The sequence below is a fragment of the Amyelois transitella genome, chromosome 12 (assembly GCF_032362555.1).
Source record: "Amyelois transitella isolate CPQ chromosome 12, ilAmyTran1.1, whole genome shotgun sequence".
Lineage (NCBI taxonomy): Eukaryota > Metazoa > Arthropoda > Insecta > Lepidoptera > Pyralidae > Amyelois > Amyelois transitella.
In genome coordinates this window covers 10,443,460-10,462,427 of record NC_083515.1, presented here as the reverse complement: position 1 = coordinate 10,462,427, position 18,968 = coordinate 10,443,460, and the positions used below count along the sequence as shown (strand labels likewise).

At 36.2% G+C, this 18,968-nt stretch overlaps 1 protein-coding gene across 1 annotated transcript in view; it reads left to right on the top strand.

Moving 5' to 3' along the window:
• Positions 1-18,968, top strand: part of LOC106132873 (myosin heavy chain, non-muscle) — an 89,352-nt gene that overhangs the window by 51,330 nt on the left and 19,054 nt on the right. The window contains exons 3-14 of the mRNA XM_060947005.1: positions 824-945; positions 6,641-6,664; positions 9,574-9,666; positions 10,050-10,479; positions 10,724-12,063; positions 13,373-13,543; positions 14,246-14,413; positions 14,841-14,987; positions 15,466-15,594; positions 16,197-16,317; positions 17,184-17,417; positions 18,005-18,175. Of these exons, the coding sequence (XP_060802988.1) occupies positions 824-945; positions 6,641-6,664; positions 9,574-9,666; positions 10,050-10,479; positions 10,724-12,063; positions 13,373-13,543; positions 14,246-14,413; positions 14,841-14,987; positions 15,466-15,594; positions 16,197-16,317; positions 17,184-17,417; positions 18,005-18,175 (3,150 nt within the window). The remainder of the gene's footprint in view (positions 1-823; positions 946-6,640; positions 6,665-9,573; positions 9,667-10,049; positions 10,480-10,723; positions 12,064-13,372; positions 13,544-14,245; positions 14,414-14,840; positions 14,988-15,465; positions 15,595-16,196; positions 16,318-17,183; positions 17,418-18,004; positions 18,176-18,968) is intronic.

Below are 18,968 nucleotides of genomic sequence, written 5' to 3'. Positions count from 1 at the left end.
TTTGAGTGGAGGACATATAACATACATACATAGACACGCCTGGTGCCGTACACATTCATCACGAGATAACGGACCGGTTTGAAGCTATTCTTTTAATTGGTGTGTTACAACAAGTAATGGCAGCGAAGCGATATGTCGCTAGGGTCACCATTACTTAACCGAAAGGTGGGACATTTTAGGGTTCCGTACTTAAAACGTAAAAACGGGACCCTATTTATTAAGCCCAGGCTCAGCTATTAAGTTTTTTTTTAATGTAAATTGTACCTGCATCTTATGTCACGTGTGTGTGTAGCGTCAACATAACAAGCAGTCTTGTAATGTGAATTCTGCACGTGGAATAGTAAACAAGACAGATGAAAAAACACTTAAATAAAGAACTTTAAAACAAATGGAGTTTTCAGTGCGGTGCTTACCTTTGACCTGAAAAAAAAAACATTTTTTACATACATCGCCAGTACTCCATTTGGTTCGTAGCTCTTACACTTATTACCACCGGTGTTCATTGCTCATTTGTTCGACAATAGGATAGGGAAATGATGGGTTTTAATTAACAAGAAGTGGCATAATTTTAAATGAAGAATCCCAAGTTTATTAGCCTATCCCATAGTCGCCTTTTTAGACATCCATGGGATATTGCAATGTATTTTTATGTGCACACGGCTCAGGTGTGGTGGTGGCATAGATATCTTCTGAATCTAATTTATTTGGGTTTAATTTGCAATTGAATTTTGAACAAGGTATTAAGCTAGATTAGATTTTTTTCTGAAATATATATTTTTTTGTATTAAATCATTTTGACTAATAATGAACCGTACATTTTCAGACCGCGAAGACCAGTCGATCCTCTGCACAGGAGAGTCGGGAGCTGGTAAGACAGAGAACACGAAGAAGGTGATACAGTACTTGGCTTACGTCGCCGCCTCCAAACCTAAAGGATCCGGAGCGGTAAGCATCGTCTTACTTTGAAAGTGTTGCCATTCGCGAAATTTTGTACTATACTGGTAGAAATTATAGAGGGATCCTGATTGGACCCAATTAATTTTAGTGGTATAATTTGAAGACTAGAACTTCTTTTTAGCATAATCATCGTATGAGAAGTTATGATGGGAAACGATAATGTCAATATTAGGTGTTGTCCTTAAATTTCAATATGTAGAATAGTTTGTGTTAAGACTGATTTTGTTTTAAGAATGCAGGTAGATAGAATTTTTTGGCTTAACTGGTATTTTCTAATAGGGTAGTGTGTTCTATAAATGAGGTGTTATGATGATTGAAAAATTTAAACCCACATCATAATGTGAAATAATAATTCACAGTTTCTGAGTTACCTGCAAAAAAAAACATTAATATTTTCTTAATTTTCAGTAATTAGTTACAGCTACTATCTCTAGGCGGCGGTAAATCTGATGGTTTCAGTCTTTTGTAAAAAAAAAATAATATTTTTTTTAAGTGATGTTCATGCAAAATCCGTAATAAATAAATATATAACACTCCAGTTTTTAAGCAGTATTGAAAATATAGGTAAATAAAGCTTTATAAATTATGTTGGTAACTAATCATATTATCTAATACTTTCCCGCCTATTTTATAGACTACATCGTCTCTTTTGATCACATTTTTATCTTTGTTTTTTTTTTAATAAGAATGTGATATTTATTTTTTTAAAGTTTATTTTTTGTATTTGTAGCAGAGACAGTAAAAAAATTAAGGTTGATTCTGAACTCAGTATGTAAATGATACTATTGGTAATTATTTATTTAAAGATATATATATATTATTTTTACATCTTAACGCGGTAGAAACGTTACTGAGAACTCCGCATAAAAACTTTATTAACATTCTTTTGTGACTTTCTGTAAAAATACCAACTTTCTTTTTAAATCGAAAAACCGTCGATTAATACTCACATTTACTTCTCAATAAATAATAACCAACAATAACAGCTCAGATAAGGAAATAAAATTTTGCTATTAACATAAACATGAATAATATATACGGGACAAATTACACAGATTGAGTTAGCCTCGAAGTAAGTTCGAGACTTGTGTTACGAGATACTAACTCAACGATACTATATATAACATCACAACATCACACATGCACCAACTTAAAATAAGTCTCTTTGATTTGATTTACAGTAGGTATGTAGGAATTTTATTTATTAAATTTTTATACTATTGAAAAATATAAACATAGAGGTGAGTTATTGAAAAAATGCATAAGTTATATAATTCTTTTACTGTATGTGCCTTAAGTTTGTAGCATGCAATACATTTATTTTTACCTTGTTGGCCCATTTATTTTGACAGCTCATTTAGTGTTGCACTATAAATTTAACTAAGTACCTGTTTGATTTCTTCCAATAATAAAAAAAAAATCATAAGAACTTTTTATCAATAAAACAAATATAAATTTTGTGATTAAATGATTTTGTGTTTTGCTTTAAAATATTTTATATTTATTTATTTAAACTTTATTGCACCTAAAATAATGTACCTATTGACCACCTATTGCATCTATTGACTTACTGCCGTAAGGAATTCTCTACCAGTCCCAGTCTACACAAGTATATGTAACTACAAGTCCAGTTTTTTGTCATAACCCTATGGGTCTAAAGAACATAAATAATTCAGAATAAGTAGGTATAGACATAACAACAACCCCTGCTATTTTTTTTATTTTTATTTTCAATGTACAGACAGCACTTTTCTACAATTTTATTATATGTATAGATAGATAGATTGACACAGAATTTCCGTTGAGAGCACGATACCGGGCGCGGTTCTGATAGGAAGGGATAGACCTGTACTCCCAAATGCACAGAAATGCTGAAAAAGGCTTGGTGTTTACAGACTAAACTAGCGTTCGTCGGCACTTTTATTTTATCGCTGTTTAGAATTTTGTTTATCGTTTTTCTTCATCTTAGTAACCTAAGGTTAGGTATTTTGTATAGTTGAATATATTTTTCTAAAATCCATAGCCTATATACTACTACTTTTGAATATTTTTTTAATTTTAACTTATTTTGGTTTAAGACAAATGACAATTCATGTACTTTAATCTTTTTAAAAATGATAACGTTAATAGGCTCAATAAATAGGTCCTATTATTATTGAAATATTATCTTTCTAAGAAAAATAAGTTTTTAAGTATCAATTTGTATTATTATCTAACGTCAAATACTAAAATTGAAATAATCAGGCACGTGTCTAACTCGTTATATGATGATACTTGTTTTGATATAATATTAAATTATGCCTGCTCGTTATACATATTAAAACTTAAATAGGAAACGTAAAAGTTAAGTATTCTCTTCCCGGTGCGAAGTTCTTTAAGCCTATGAAGTAAAACTTTTCCAACACGTTCACAAAGTACACGTCATATACGGGACAAATTACACAGATTGAGTTAGCCTCGAAGTAAGTTCGAGACTTGTGTTACGAGATACTAACTCAACCTTCTACATACACACACTATACCCACACACCTATAAAATAAAAATATTTTTTAGGTGTGTGGGTATAGTGTGTGTATGTAGAAGGTTGGAAGGAGTGGTATTTTAATTGAAAATTATAGGCATATGTGTAACCGAACGTAAGTTTTTGTTCAACCAGTTAATTGACAAGTAAACATAGGTTCCAATCCGTACTAATATTATATCTTGTTATAAGTCGAATAAATATGGCGCGCGATCGTATTTTGCTGTGTTAACGATTGTTGTGACACTTTGAAAGTAATTATTTTGCAAAGAAATATGTAGGTTAATATTATTCAGCATTTAACACCTGACTTTGTGAAAATAACACGCTCATTTAGACTTTTTTGGCAACTGATTAAGATATAAACATGTAGTTGATGATATAAAATATATGTTTTATATACCAAACGCGTGGAAAAAGCGACATAATTATTTTTATCTCAATTCACATCTTTTGTTAAATGAGAAGTAATTGTGCATTTCTTAAATGTTGCATTTTAAATAATTTTACCTAAATTTTGGGAAAATTTTAACTGCAAATAAGTTATTCTCGTCTGGCCATATGTGCGGATGCAAATCAAAAGGGTATCATTTGAGAATATATACCATATTGTTTTAGAACAAAAAAAAATTGAAAAAAAAAATTGATTTGCTCTATTCCACTTTATGTGTCATTGCAATCGACACGCGAACCAAGTTTAGATTTTTAATATATGTATAGTCTGTAATGAATCATTGAATGAGAGTTCTGTTTGTTACTCGCTATGTATTTAATAGTTTCCTGTAGCCTGGTTTGGTGCTCTGCGCAATAAAAAAGATGATGTGTTTAAAAAAAATAATGTAGATTATTATATCCCCTGGTCTTCGTACTTCAAAACCTACTGGAGTATTTCCTGCCCATATTTTATTTTTTGCTTTGTCTCCTAAAATTATTTTTCTCAAATTTGTTTATGGATGAAAATTAAATCTATTCTCGTGTCTGTTTTGTAGGTATATGTTTGTAAGTGGATCAATTTTAAGCCAATAGCAGTTTCGACAAAAGAAAAACAAAGAGACGAGACAGAGAGACATTTGTTTCGAAATATAAATAACGGACGGTAGACCACTAACTCACGTGTGTAACAAGCTTTCTTGACCGCCTTTACTTCACATAGTGATTAGCCATACAAAATGCCCACAAGTGGTCAGCAATTACCACACCTCGTAATGTATCCCTCACTAATTATCCAGTGTTGCCATGTTTAGTGTGTAAGACGCAGCTGGCAACACTTCGCCCGCCCATTAGGCAGCCAGTGAACTTTATTGGTGTATAATCTTCGTGTTAAATGCTAATTGAATTGTTTTTCCATTAGTAAAGTAACATTGTGTGAGGTTAACTAGGGCAATGAAAAGTAAGAATGTGTATCGTCGAATTTTTTTTTTCACACGTCAACCCTCCGTTATGCCTGTTTAGCACGATACGAATGAATTTTTTTGCTTAGAAAATAGTTTTTTTTTTTCCAATTATAATTACTCTATTTACTGGTACTGTAACTGTGTGAGTATGAAAGGTAAAATTGAACAGAAAAATGGATGGTGTCTTGTTAGAAAATATCAAAGCTAGCTAAGGTATATAATATTCATCTGTTTTTGACTTAAGACATAAAAAGGTTGATAGAAGGAAGAAAGAAGGAAGGCTTTCGTTTACTAGCAAATAGTTATTTAAAACTAAAGATTTATTAAATTTTGTTATTAGCGTTCACATGTATACTGGTTCGACTACCGTATAAGGGTAAGAAGTGTGACAGCTAGATAATGTAGAAAAATAGTACTATAAAATTTATGCGTTGCTAGAGGTCGCCCGCGACTTCGTCCGCGTGGAATTAATCCCGCGGGAACTCCGGGATAAAGAGTAGCCTATATGTTATTCTGGGTCTTCAGCTACCTACATACCAAATTTCATCGTAATCGGTTCGGTAGTTTTTGCGTGAAAGAGTAACAAACATCCATACTGACATCCTGTCATACCTACTCACAAACTTTCGCATTTTTAATATTAGTAGGATTTTTTCAACGATACGACCACCATTTGGCAGAAAATAGGTCGCACTTTAAAAAACACCAGATTAACTCATCAAAATGGATCCTAAAAATTAAATTGCTTTGTGATATCACATACAAATTGAGCGATTATATGATGTAAATTCTGAATTTCCGTTTATTATAAGTCTCTTCTATCTAGAAGTATTTGTGACCCATTAAGGTTTTATTTTTTTTTTCTGAAAATTTCGCTGATGTTTAAAAAGTCACCTTGTATAAATTGAAAATTTTTCACACCAAAATATAATTTTGAAGGATGTGAAAAAAAAAGACGTGACATTAAATTTAATAATTAAATATTCAACAAACATGGGTGGCCAATGGCCATGTTTAGTTTATTAGTCACAGTAATTAAGTAGGCTGCAAAGTAGTAGTGCGTGTGAAAGATATATGCTAGATTTTTAGCACGTATTTGGAATTGAATGCGCCATTAACCGTACGAGGGCGCCATCTGGTGTGTTGGTGAGTCATCGGTACGTTTCGCAATATAGGTTTTAATAGCAAATACATCTAATTGCATTAGGATTTTTTTTATATAAAATTACATTGGAGGTCTAATTTTTTTTTTCACAAATTGAAAATGTTTAAATTAGGGAACTTTTATTGATACGTTTTCTGTATTGCTATTAATTGTTTTTGCAAATATTCATTTTCTAAACATGGCGTGGCTAAAACTGTAATATATTTCGAAATCTTTTACACGTGGCATAAGTACAGCACTTAATAGCTAGACATGTACATTTAAATCAAGTTTTATTTTGTAGGGTATAGACGTCCACATGTTCGTCAAAAATATTTCATGTTTAAGTATCTTAATTTAAAAATATGTTTAGGGTTTCGCCTCAACTAAAAAAGAACATAAGTACCAATTAAAAAAAAAAATAGAAAAATTTTACTTTTAAATTTGAAATTCGAATTTTTGTATAGATTTTTTTAACATACTTCTGAGTTTCACAAATAGGTTTTTTACTTTATGTAATGTATGATTTTGTATACTGGCAAGGTGTAAACGTGTTCAGTAGTCTAGCCAATCCACTGATGTATATGTTTTTTCCCCCCCGCTCCACCTGATGTCCACCGCAGGGGCCGTCGCCGCAGTTGATTATAGTAAGTGAAGCAACAGGGCAACGCTTGTATGTGGGTATTATGGTTGAACCAATTGAGGATTTATAACTTAACATTTCAATATTTGTTGTTCGTTAATTTGCTAATGGTTTATGCAGATGATATGTATTAGAAAAAAAAAAAAAACAAAAAAAGTTTTTGGTTCAACCCTAAAAATCCATTTGGAGTTTGGATTGAAATTGATATCATGGGTGAAAATTGGTTTTTACGCTGGTACACTGTCTCCTCCTATTAATAATTACTCTTCTATTTTGTATGTCTTTAATAAACCTTCTTGGAGCAATCATTGTCTTTTTCGTAACATTCCTTTGCAAGTCCAGTGCAAATTTAGATTGAAATATTGAATCCTTATATACCGATAAACCTTAATAGGAGGAAATTGTATCAGCAATTTTTTACTGAGTTTAGATTATAAACGCTAGCGCATGTATGCATGATCTGGTATGATATGGGTTACACTTTTTTTTACGTAAACTATTTATTTGTGTATATTTTGTATGTTTTTATATATTTCTAGTATCTTTTGTAATTTTGAGCGCATTTGATAGGTTGTAAATTGGTTTTGATTTGCTATGGTCTTCCTGTTGTCAACAATTTATATATATTATGGTTACATATTAATATAAAATAAATAAGTACAAGGTAAGTTTTTATTTAACAATATTTTGCAGGTTTTTCATTGTAAATTTACGTGTCCAACTGGATATGGAAGAAACCTTTTGCTATATGTGTAGCAGTGAGCAATGACAAAGGCTTTTTAAACATAGTTACCTAAAAACGCACAAAAACATATTAAAATGAAATATAAAAATCTGTAAAATAGATACAAGTGAATATAGGAGTACGTACTTTTTTGAGTCATAGTCAAGCATCCCCATGTAGATACACTGTGAACTGCACTTTACATGATACAGCATAAAGTAGAAATAACAATAACTATTTATATGTAGCAGCGCAAGTGCTGATATTAACAAGTGTCGGTGTCATATTACTCAGAATCACATGGTTTATATTTAATCTGTGGAATGTACGGTATTCAATGTTCTGCAATAGGGACTGTACATGTAATTTCTTGTAAAGTTTTTTTTTATTAAGTTTTCCCTCATGATTTTTATTAAATTACATAAAATTCATAATACAGTTCAACCTCAAAATACTTCAATACTTACTATACCTATTAACGAGGTATGAATATTCCCTATTCATAGAGAAGAGAAAGTGACTTAAACATATTGTCCATAATATGTTTTAAAATTGTTTAATAATCTCGTAATTATAGAAGACATGGAAAAAAGATGTTTCAAGAAAACACATACGAAGATAGAGATGAAGTATATATATAAAAACAACATTCGTTGCTATATTATTTATCAACATATTTTTATATCTGAAATACGTTATCTATGCTAAATAAAAGTTTCATTGATAACTTTGATATTTTCTTATCTTTTTTGGTCATGACAGCTTGGTCTAACACTCATCGCCAGATTAATTCTATTTAATCGATACTTTTAATCCAGGAAAAAATAACTAATGAGTAAAAAGGAAAAAATAAGACATTTAGTCACAACTACGTTTTATATTTTTCCTGGAATTATTTGTATTTGAACACCTTTTTATTATGCTTCAATATGTTGACTGTAGTGAAGCACGTTTAATATTTTGGAGGAAAACTATCAAATAATTTTGGTTAAACGCATTATTTTTTAACCTGCTTGTCTTGTATCGATAAAGGGAACCTTAATTTTTATGTCTCGCAATACTTAGATGATTTTATTTTTCGCATACCGCAGTCAACATTTTTCTGAATGTTTTGTACCAAAATTGCTTGCAAATGTCACACCTGCTAATGTAGCTTTTAAACTTAATTTTAATGTATTAATATCACCATCAAATAACATTAAACATAATTTCTGATAAGTTAAAAATTCGAAAATTCTCTATTTTTTGTTTAAGACCAATTGGTTGACTTTTATGTAGTCTTTGTAAAAACTTAGTATACTAGAATATAAAAATATATTCCTATGTTCATCAGATGCCCAGCTTACATTGATAGTTTTTGTCCCGTTTATCTTTAATTAGTGTACACGGGTTTTAATGCTAATTATCAATTTAATGCTAATTTCCCAACGTTTCATTTCACGCTGCTACCCCCCCCGTAGACAAATGGACCCACATTCGAGGTAATGCTAGCCTTGTGACGTCACAGCGTCCCTGGACTATGTGCAGGAAGCTCACTTATATCATTGATAAAAAAAAATGTTTTTTACGTTTTTTTTTTTTTTCGTTTTTTATGTTCGTCATTTTTGACTATGACATTAAGCAATTTTGTGTTTAGAGTTAAGAATGTCTTTATAATTAAAAAAAAAATGTTTAAGTAAAATAATTGTAAAAAAAATTTCATTTATGTTTAGAAAAATGTAAGTTATCTGCTAATTAATGATGATATTGGTGTTCTTTCCCATTACATGTCCCAACCCTAGGACTTTAACAATGTATGTATAACTGAGCTTCTGATTTCTAATCGCTTTTCATAACAACAGCTACTAAGACTTTATTTAAAATCGGAATAGTTGGAATTGTTTAAAAAATAATCACAATTGTGTATTAAAATGTACTGTACCTGATTAATAATTTTATTCATGCAATGTCATTTTTTTTTTTTTTATAAATTTGAAATGTATTCTCTCCAGCCTTAATCTATTTAGTAATCTTGGGCACCTTAATTATTACTTGTCGTACATTTTGATTTTCTAGATTCACTCATATTCCGATTATATATAAAGTTGTAAAATCTTTGAAAACTGCTATTTAACAAGTTTGGTTAAAAAAGCGGGTGCATGCAATATATATCTACAATGTAGATAATAACATTAGTTTTAAATCCGCAGGGTGAATTGGAACAACAGTTGCTTCAAGCGAACCCTATCTTGGAAGCGTTTGGCAACGCGAAGACTGTCAAAAACGACAATTCGTCCAGATTCGTAAGTCATTCATTCATTCATTCATATAATGACGTCTATCAGGGTGTCAGCTGAGCGGAGCCACCAGTCTTGAAAGACTGACTGGCCACGCTCAGCTGTTAGGCTTAATGATGATTAAAAATTGTTATGAGTGATATTCCAAACTACTTACTATTAATCATTCTAGTGTTGATTCCATTGCAAAGTCAAAATGGTAGATTTTCATGTTGGATTAATTCCTGGCTCATCAAATTTTCATATACAAGAGCTAGTATGATATTTTTCTGTGTTATAAAAGAATGTGTCAAAATTTTATATTGATTGCTGTCTTAACTTTACGATAAAAGCATTAAGTAAAGAAATCTAGGTATTAAGAAAACTAAACAAGTATTTTACCATTCCAGGGTAAATTCATAAGAATAAACTTCGACGCGTCAGGTTTCATAGCCGGCGCGAACATAGAAACGTACTTACTAGAGAAATCCAGGGCGATACGGCAAGCGAAAGACGAACGGACATTCCACATCTTCTACCAACTGCTAGCGGGCGCGACGCCTCAGCAGAGAGCCGAGTACATTCTAGAAGATCCCAAAAGTTACCCGTTCTTGTCAAACGCCCTGTTGCCGGTACCAGGAATTGATGACCCGGCGGAGTTCCAGGCCACGATTAAGTCTATGAATATAATGGGCATGAACAATGAAGATTTTAATTCTATATTCAGAATAGTGTCGGCGGTTCTTCTCTTTGGCTCTATGCAGTTCAAGCAGGAGAGGAACTCTGATCAGGCCACGTTGCCTGATAACACTGTAGCGCAGAAAATTGCACATTTGTTGGGTGAGTTTGTGGTGTTGTCATCACTTTTTCTTGTAATATTGACTATTGCAATCTGTACCTTCCTTCTATTTGTCCTTAAGTCCCAGTCTGATCATTATACCGGAAAATCACATCATTCTATAGGGGAAGTTTTGTTCAGAGTGTCTTAAACACATAAAACTTTTGTTTATATGCTGTGTACTGCTAAAACATATACAATATTTATCTTATATGTATAACTATATATGTACATTTTCTTTTACAGGACTTTCGGTAACAGAAATGACGAAAGCCTTCCTCAAACCTAGAATCAAAGTGGGTCGCGATTTCGTCACGAAAGCACAGACTAAAGAGCAAGTGGAGTTCTCAGTGGAAGCCATTGGCAAAGCGTGTTACGAAAGATTGTTCAGATGGCTCGTAAACAGGATCAACAGATCCTTGGACAGAACGAAGAGACAAGGGGCCTCCTTCATCGGCATTCTCGATATGGCTGGCTTTGAAATCTTCGAACTGAACTCCTTCGAACAGTTGTGCATCAATTACACCAACGAGAAACTACAGCAACTCTTCAACCACACCATGTTCATCCTTGAGCAAGAAGAGTACCAGCGCGAGGGTATCGAGTGGAAATTCATAGATTTCGGCCTGGATCTCCAACCGACAATAGACCTGATCGACAAACCTATGGGCATCATGGCGTTGCTCGACGAGGAGTGTTGGTTCCCCAAAGCTACTGACAAGACCTTCGTTGAAAAGTTAGTGTCTGCCCACTCTGTCCACCCGAAATTCATGAAGACAGATTTCAGAGGGGTCGCAGACTTCGCTATAATCCACTACGCTGGCAAAGTCGATTATTCAGCTGAGAAATGGCTGATGAAGAACATGGATCCCTTGAACGAGAATGTGGTGTCTCTGCTCCAGGCGTCACAGGATCCATTCGTTTGCCACATATGGAAAGACGCCGAGATCGTCGGCATGGCTCAACAGGCGATGACCGACACTCAATTCGGTGCCAGGACAAGGAAAGGCATGTTCAGAACTGTCTCCCAACTGTACAAAGAACAGTTGACCAAGTTAATGGCGACACTGAGGAATACGAATCCCAATTTCGTCAGATGTATCATTCCTAATCACGAAAAGAAAGCTGGTAAGATCGAGGCGCCATTAGTCTTGGACCAGTTGAGATGTAATGGTGTGCTGGAAGGTATAAGGATATGCAGACAAGGGTTCCCCAACAGGATTCCGTTCCAGGAGTTCAGGCAGAGATACGAGCTGCTGACTCCGAATATAATTCCTAAAGGGTTCATGGATGGCAAGAAAGCTTGTGAACAGATGATTGAGGCGTTGGAGCTCGATCATAACTTGTACCGTGTTGGGCAGTCGAAGATCTTCTTCAGAGCGGGAGTCTTGGCTCACCTGGAAGAGGAGAGGGATTACAAGATTACCGACCTGATAGTGAACTTCCAGGCGTTCTGCCGAGGGTTCCTGGCCAGGAGGAACTACCAGAAGAGGCTGCAGCAGCTGAACGCGATCAGGATCATACAGAGGAACTGCGCTGCTTATCTGAAGTTGAGGAATTGGCAGTGGTGGAGGTTATACATCAAGGTATGTGTTTTAATTTTTTTCTTTTTATTTATAAATTAAAAACAAAAAGTGTAAATGTAGTATGTTCTGTTCTCATGCTGAACCAACTGCACCGATTTGTGTAGAGAGACCGGCTGGACCGATATTGATCAATTTTAATTTAGTGATAAGTAGTTGGGTCCTTTAAGAATTATTACATTATTTACCATTTTAAAACCTAAGTCGCGTGCGGTTCCCGGTATCAATATAAAAAAGAATAAGACCACTTTTTCCATGACATTTCCCATGGAAGTCGTAAAAGGTTCTTTTAGGCGAAGGGCTAGCAACCTGTCACTATTTGAATCTCAAATCGAACATTGAGCCTAACAGCTGAAAGTGCCATGTCAGTCTTTAAAAACTGCTGGCTCTATCCACCCCGCAAGGGATAAAGACGTGATTATATAAATGATAATGAACAATTAAAACCTTAGTTTGGTGAAAATAAAACAAGTCAGTTATATAATAGCTTAGACAATTCATTATGAGTACATGTTCTGGTATTTTCCTATTTGTCCTTTGTTCAACAAACCTAAATAATGTGACAAGTGATATTATGAATTCTATGGCGTGTTATGATAACATCATACCTTTATTGTTAGTTGTAGCTTTAAGTAAATAAAGCGGGCAGCGCATTGTCTGACCTACTTGCGTACATAAATATGTATAATCACGTCTATATCTCTCGCGGGGTAAACAGAGCCAACAGTCTTGAAAAGACACTCAGCGGTACAGTCGGCCACATTCAGCTGTTTGGCTTCATGACAGAATTGGGATTCAAATAGTGACTTGTTGCTAGCCCATCGCTTAAAAGAGGAATTCCAAGTTTATAAGCCTGTCCCTTAGTCGCCTTTTACGACATCCATGGGAATGAGACGGTGTGGGTCCTATTCTTTCATACCTGACCCATATAATGATAAAAAAACTCTCGCCCTATTATTTAATACTGTTTAAGTTTTTATCCGCGGTTCCGTCCGCGTTAAAATATTGAAATAATAGTCGTTGTGTGTCTCAAATGAATGAGCTCATGATGCGCCAATTCACCATGGTTCCTGGATTGGGTGAGTCAGGTTTTTACACGAAACGACTCCCGTCTGACCTCCGCAACCTTGTCATGAAATCTAATATGTATCGGGTAATAGCAAAAGCTGAAAATTCTATTCCCTTACTCGTCTTTTACGACATTCAAAGTCAAAAAAATTGTAAAGAGCCGTTAACCACACTGCACACATAATAATGTCATAATTGTTCTAATTAATTTACAATTCTTATATGAATATTTCACTGTTCCCAGGTGAAACCCCTTCTAGAAGTTACGAAGCAAGAAGAGAAGTTAACGCAGAAGGAGGACGAGCTCCGTCAGATCAGGGACAAGCTGGAGACTCAGATGAAGCAGTGCAAGGAGTACGAGCAGAAATACCAGCAGGTCAACGCTGAGAAGACGCAGTTGGCTGAGCAGTTGCAGGTAATTATAACTATATAATTTTGACGGCTTCTGTGGCGCAGCGGTAATACGCTTGTCTGTGACACCGGAGGTCCCGGGTTCGAATCTCGGTCAGGGCATGATGAGAAACGCACTTTCTCTAATTGGTCTGGGTCTAGGATGTTTATCTATCTAAGTATTTATTATAAAATATAGTATCGTTGAGTTGGTATCTCGTAACACAAGTCTCAAACTTACTTCGAGGCTGACTCAATATGTGTAATTTGTCCCGTTATATATTTATTTATATTTATTTATAACTGAATTCTTAAGCTGACTGAGGGCCGGGACTGACACCGGAGGTTCCGGGTTCGAATCCCGGCCAGGGCATGATGAGATACGAACTTTCTCCGATTGACCTGGGTCTTGGATGTTTATCTATGTACAAGTATTTATTGAATAAGTATCTCGTAGCACAAGTTTCGAACTTACATCGAGGCTAACTCATTGTGTGTAATATGTCCCGTATATATTTATTTGTTATTTTTACATACATACATGTACATACATATCGTCACGTCTATATCCCTTGCGGGGTAGACAGAGCCAACAATCTTGAAAAGACTGAATGGCCACATTCAGCTATTTGGCTTAATGATAGAATTGATTATTATTATTTAGTATTATTTGTTTGTTATTTTTATTAAAGTTATTTTTATTAAACCTTTTTCTTTTGTATATCAGGCAGAATTGGAGCTGTGCGCTGAAGCAGAAGAATCGCGGGCACGCGCCGCGGCTCGGAAGCAAGAGCTGGAGGAACTCCTCCACGACCTGGAGGGCAGGATAGAGGAAGAAGAGGAGCGCTGCAACGGCCTGCAGCTGGAGAAGAAGCGGCTGCAGCTCAATATACAGGTGCGAACATATAATTCAACATTAAACATTTTTATTCCACCAACTTTCGCATTTATAATGTTAGTAGGACTATCAAAATCTACAGGTAAACTTGTTTCGACATGTAAAAAACCCCACTTAAGCAAACTTTGTAAATGGGGAAAAATTTAATTTATTACGAGTATTATTATAACGTGGTTTCATCTTTCCCATGGGTGTCGTAAAAGGTGACTGAGGGAAAGGCAAATAAACAATTGGTTTCTTCCTGTAGCAACCTGACACTATTTGAGTTTGCATACATTAGTAATCTCTGCCTGTTCAGTCAAAATTAGACACTCTGCTGGAACAATGAATACTATATTTTATCCATACGTACCAGTAGTATCGCAAAATGTTATTAACGTACTTTATCTTAACTTTAACTAACCAATTCTATCACTATACCTAGGACCTGGAAGAACAGCTGGAAGAAGAAGAAGCTGCCCGCCAGAAGTTGCAGCTCGAGCGTGTCCAGTGCGACGCCAAGCTGAAGAAGCTGGAGGAGGACCTGGCCCTCAGCGATGACACCAATCAAAAGCTGCTGAAGGAGAAGAAGGTGAATAATGTATTTTTGTTTGTGTAATCTTTTTAGCAAAGATAATAAGTAACTAAATATGTATTTAAAATTTGTGATTATTAGTGCCGTGTGGTTCCCGGCACCAATTATAAAAAATAATAGGACCACTCTGACTAATTTCTTTGGATGTCGTAAAAGGCGACTAAGGGATAGGCTTATGAACTTGGGACTTTTTTTTTGGGCGATGGGAATCAATGATTTGAAAAGACTGATAGGCCACATTCAGCTGTTTGGCTCTATGATAGCATTGTGATTCAAATAGTTACAGGTTGCTAGCCAATTGCCTAAAAGAAGAATCCCAAGTTTATATATCAATCCCTTAGTCGCCTTTTACGACATCCGTGGGGAAGAGATGGAGTAGTCCTATTCTTTTCTCTATTGGTGCCGGGAACCACAAGGCTTTTTGTACTATGTACAATCATTTTTGATTATTCTAAAACATAGTTATTGTTTTCAGTTACTGGAAGAGCGCGCCAACGACTTGTCCCAAGCGTTGGCTGAGGAAGAAGAGAAAGCGAAGCATTTGAGCAAACTCAAGGCCAAGCAGGAGTCGGCCATTGCTGAGCTGGAAGAGAAATTACTCAAGGTAAACACAATAATTCATTGTGGACTTTTCATATTACGAATTTTGATACCTGTATGTATTTTCTTTTTTATAAAGTGTGTACTAATACAATCGAAAATTCATTATTTTATATTATATGTATATTATTTAATATTTTGTCTAGGTATAAATATATTTATTTAGTTTGACCCCCACATAAAGTTCTCTGTCAGACCCAATGGTTGACTGGTAGATAATGCTTCCAGCATTAAGTGCGCCAATTGTGCTATACATTTGTATCTTGTGCAATGAAGTTTTAATAAATAAATTCAACAAAATAAAAGAGAATATTGATTGATAATTGAATTCCGTATGCCTAGAAGGCTGGCAGCATTGACAAATTTTTGGAGAGCCAAATTCGCAGAGTCAGAGATTTTCCACACCCTCCAGTCATGAAATACCTACCTCAATCAGCTTTGTGAACATGTGACAATGATCCACTTTATATATATGTTTGATACCGTGATGAACGCAAGAAGTTTAGTAAATTCTCTTTGGGGGTCTGTAGTTCAAATTGATACTATGTTTATTTAGAAATTTTAATGATAAAAAGCAATAGATATCACACTTTTTACGTGTTTTAGGACCACCAGCTGCGTCAGGAAGTAGACCGCGCCAAAAGAAAGCTGGAGACTGAGCTGCAAGACGTAAAAGAACAACTAGTGGAGAGGAAGGCTCAGTTGGAAGAGTTGCAGATTGTGCTTAGTAAGTTTCATTTATATCTACAAATAATAGCTGTCCCGGCAAACGTTAGGCCATATAAATAATTTTGAAGTAATTTCTTGTTAAAAATAAAATGTTAAGGGTGGACAACACTTATCAGTAAAGGGTATGAAAAATAGATGATGCTCACAAAATTTCATGAGAACGGAAATTTCGGAGGAGTACGGGAAATTTCATGGGAATCGGTCGAGCCGTTTCGGAGGAGTACGGGAACGAACATTGTGACACGAGAATTTTATATATATCTTAGTTTTTTAGGGTTTGTACCTAAAAGGTAAAAAAGGGACACTTTTACTAGCCTATGTTGTTCTTCCTCCTCGCATTAGTCCCGGTTGCATCCTCACCACTCTGGAGAGGAGCCCGGGGCATGCCTTTGACCATGGACCCTGGTTTGGGTGAGTCAGGTTTTACACGAAGCGTCTCTCGTCTGACCTCCGCAACCTTTTCAGGTAAACCTAATCGATTCATCGATCATGGTTACACATACAGTTGCCTAAATCTGCAGGTTTCCTCACGATGTTTTCCCTTACCGTAAGAACATCGGTTAGTATTAAAACTAAGCCTACGTTGTCTGTCTGTCCATCTGTCTGTCACCAGGCTGCATCTCATAAACCGTGATAGCTAGAAAGCTGAAATTTTCAAAAATTATGTATTTCCGTTTTCTTATTGTAATACTTGGGTGAGTCAGGTTTTTACACGAAGCGACTCCCATCTCACCTCCGCAACTTTTGAAGGGGAACCTGATCCATAATGGATCGATCACAGTTACAAGTCCAGTTGCCTGAATGCGCAGGTTTCCTCACAATGTTTTCCCTCACCTATTCATAATTAAAAATCCTTTCTTTTAGCAAAACGCGAAGAAGAACTCGCTCTGGCCCAGAGCCGCCTCGACGAAGAAGGTGCCTTACGGGCCGCCGCTCAGAAGGCGGCGCGGGAGGCCGAGTCTGCGCTAGCTGATGCTCACGAGGACCTGGAGGTGGAGCGCCTGGCGCGGACCAAGGCGGAGAAGCTGCGGAGGGACCTCAACGAGGAGCTGGAGGCGCTCAAGTCCGAGCTGCTGGACTCGCTCGACACTACCGCTGGTGAGTGTGTCTGTGTGGAGACAGGAGGCAGTATCTACCTCAGCTGATGCTCACGAGGACCTGGAGGTGGAGCGCCTGGCGCGGACCAAGGCGGAGAAGCTGCGGAGGGACCTCAACGAGGAGCTGGAGGCGCTCAAGTCCGAGCTGCTGGACTCGCTCGACACTACCGCTGGTGAGTGTGTCTGTGTGGAGACAGGAGGCAGTATCTACCTCAGCTGATGCTCACGAGGACCTGGAGGTGGAGCGCCTGGCGCGGACCAAGGCGGAGAAGCTGCGGAGGGACCTCAACGAGGAGCTGGAGGCGCTCAAGTCCGAGCTGCTGGACTCGCTCGACACTACCGCTGGTGAGTGTGTCTGTGTGGAGACAGGAGGCAGTATCTACCTCAACTGAGATGAGATATGTATATGCGCTAGAAATCGTCTAGTGGTTTGGTTTTTTAAATGTGCTCCAATTCGCGCCGCCGTAGGATAAGAAAACCCCACCTTTATTTATATAATAATGTGTCAATAGACGCGTAACAAAATTGTAGGATAAATATGTCCTGTTGATAATATTCTTTACTTATCCCCGAAATTTTTTTTACCAGCTCAACAAGAACTCCGTTCGAAACGCGAGCAAGAAGTGGCTGTGCTCAAACGGAGCCTGGAAGAGGAGGCGGCCTCGCACGAGGCCAGCCTCGCGGACCAGAGGCACAAGCACTCCCAGGAGCTGCAGCAGCTCACCGAGCAGCATGAACAGATCAAGAAGACTAAAGCTGGTGAGTTTTGTACAAGCAAAGCTTACAAAAAGTATGTTATTACAATAGAATGATAGGCTTAGAGGAGGCGGCCTCGCACGAGGCCAGTCTCGCGGACCAGAGACACAAACACTCCCAGGAGCTGCAGCAGCTCACCGAGCAGCATGAACAGATCAAGAAGACTAAAGCTGGTGAGTTTTGTACAAGCAAACTTTACAAAGAGTATGTTATTACTATACAATGATAGCCTTAGAGGAGGCGGCCTCACACGAGGCCAGTCAGTCGGTGACATGTTAAAAAAAACATACACATATAAATAAATCACGCCCTTTCCCGGAGTGGTAGACAAAGACCTTTATAACTCTCTTCATGCAAACTCGTCGGTTTTGGGTACTCTTGACCCTGACCTTTTGCAAGAACGTTGCCCGTTTGCGTCCCATTTCAACAGTAAATAAAAATAATAAAACAGATTAAACAATTTTCAAAATAATTTTTAAAGTCTCGTTTTTTAACGTTTGATTATTACGCGAAATTATCTTTGTCATTTTATTAACAAGCACTATGCTTAATTATTATAAAAATAACTATGACAAAATGGGCAATAGAATTTCTGTTATTCCCAGACAAAAAAGTTTTCACTTCAGTTCAACAGTTAAAAAAATATAAATGCCCAACAACATTCCACATTCAAACGCACCAGCGACGTCTTCCAAAAGCAACCGTCGGTCAGACTTCAAAACTTGTCAGTGCCACACAAAAATTTTGGATCGTGTTTACATTAATTTTTTTTAAGGGAGTTTATTTTACGAGAAAC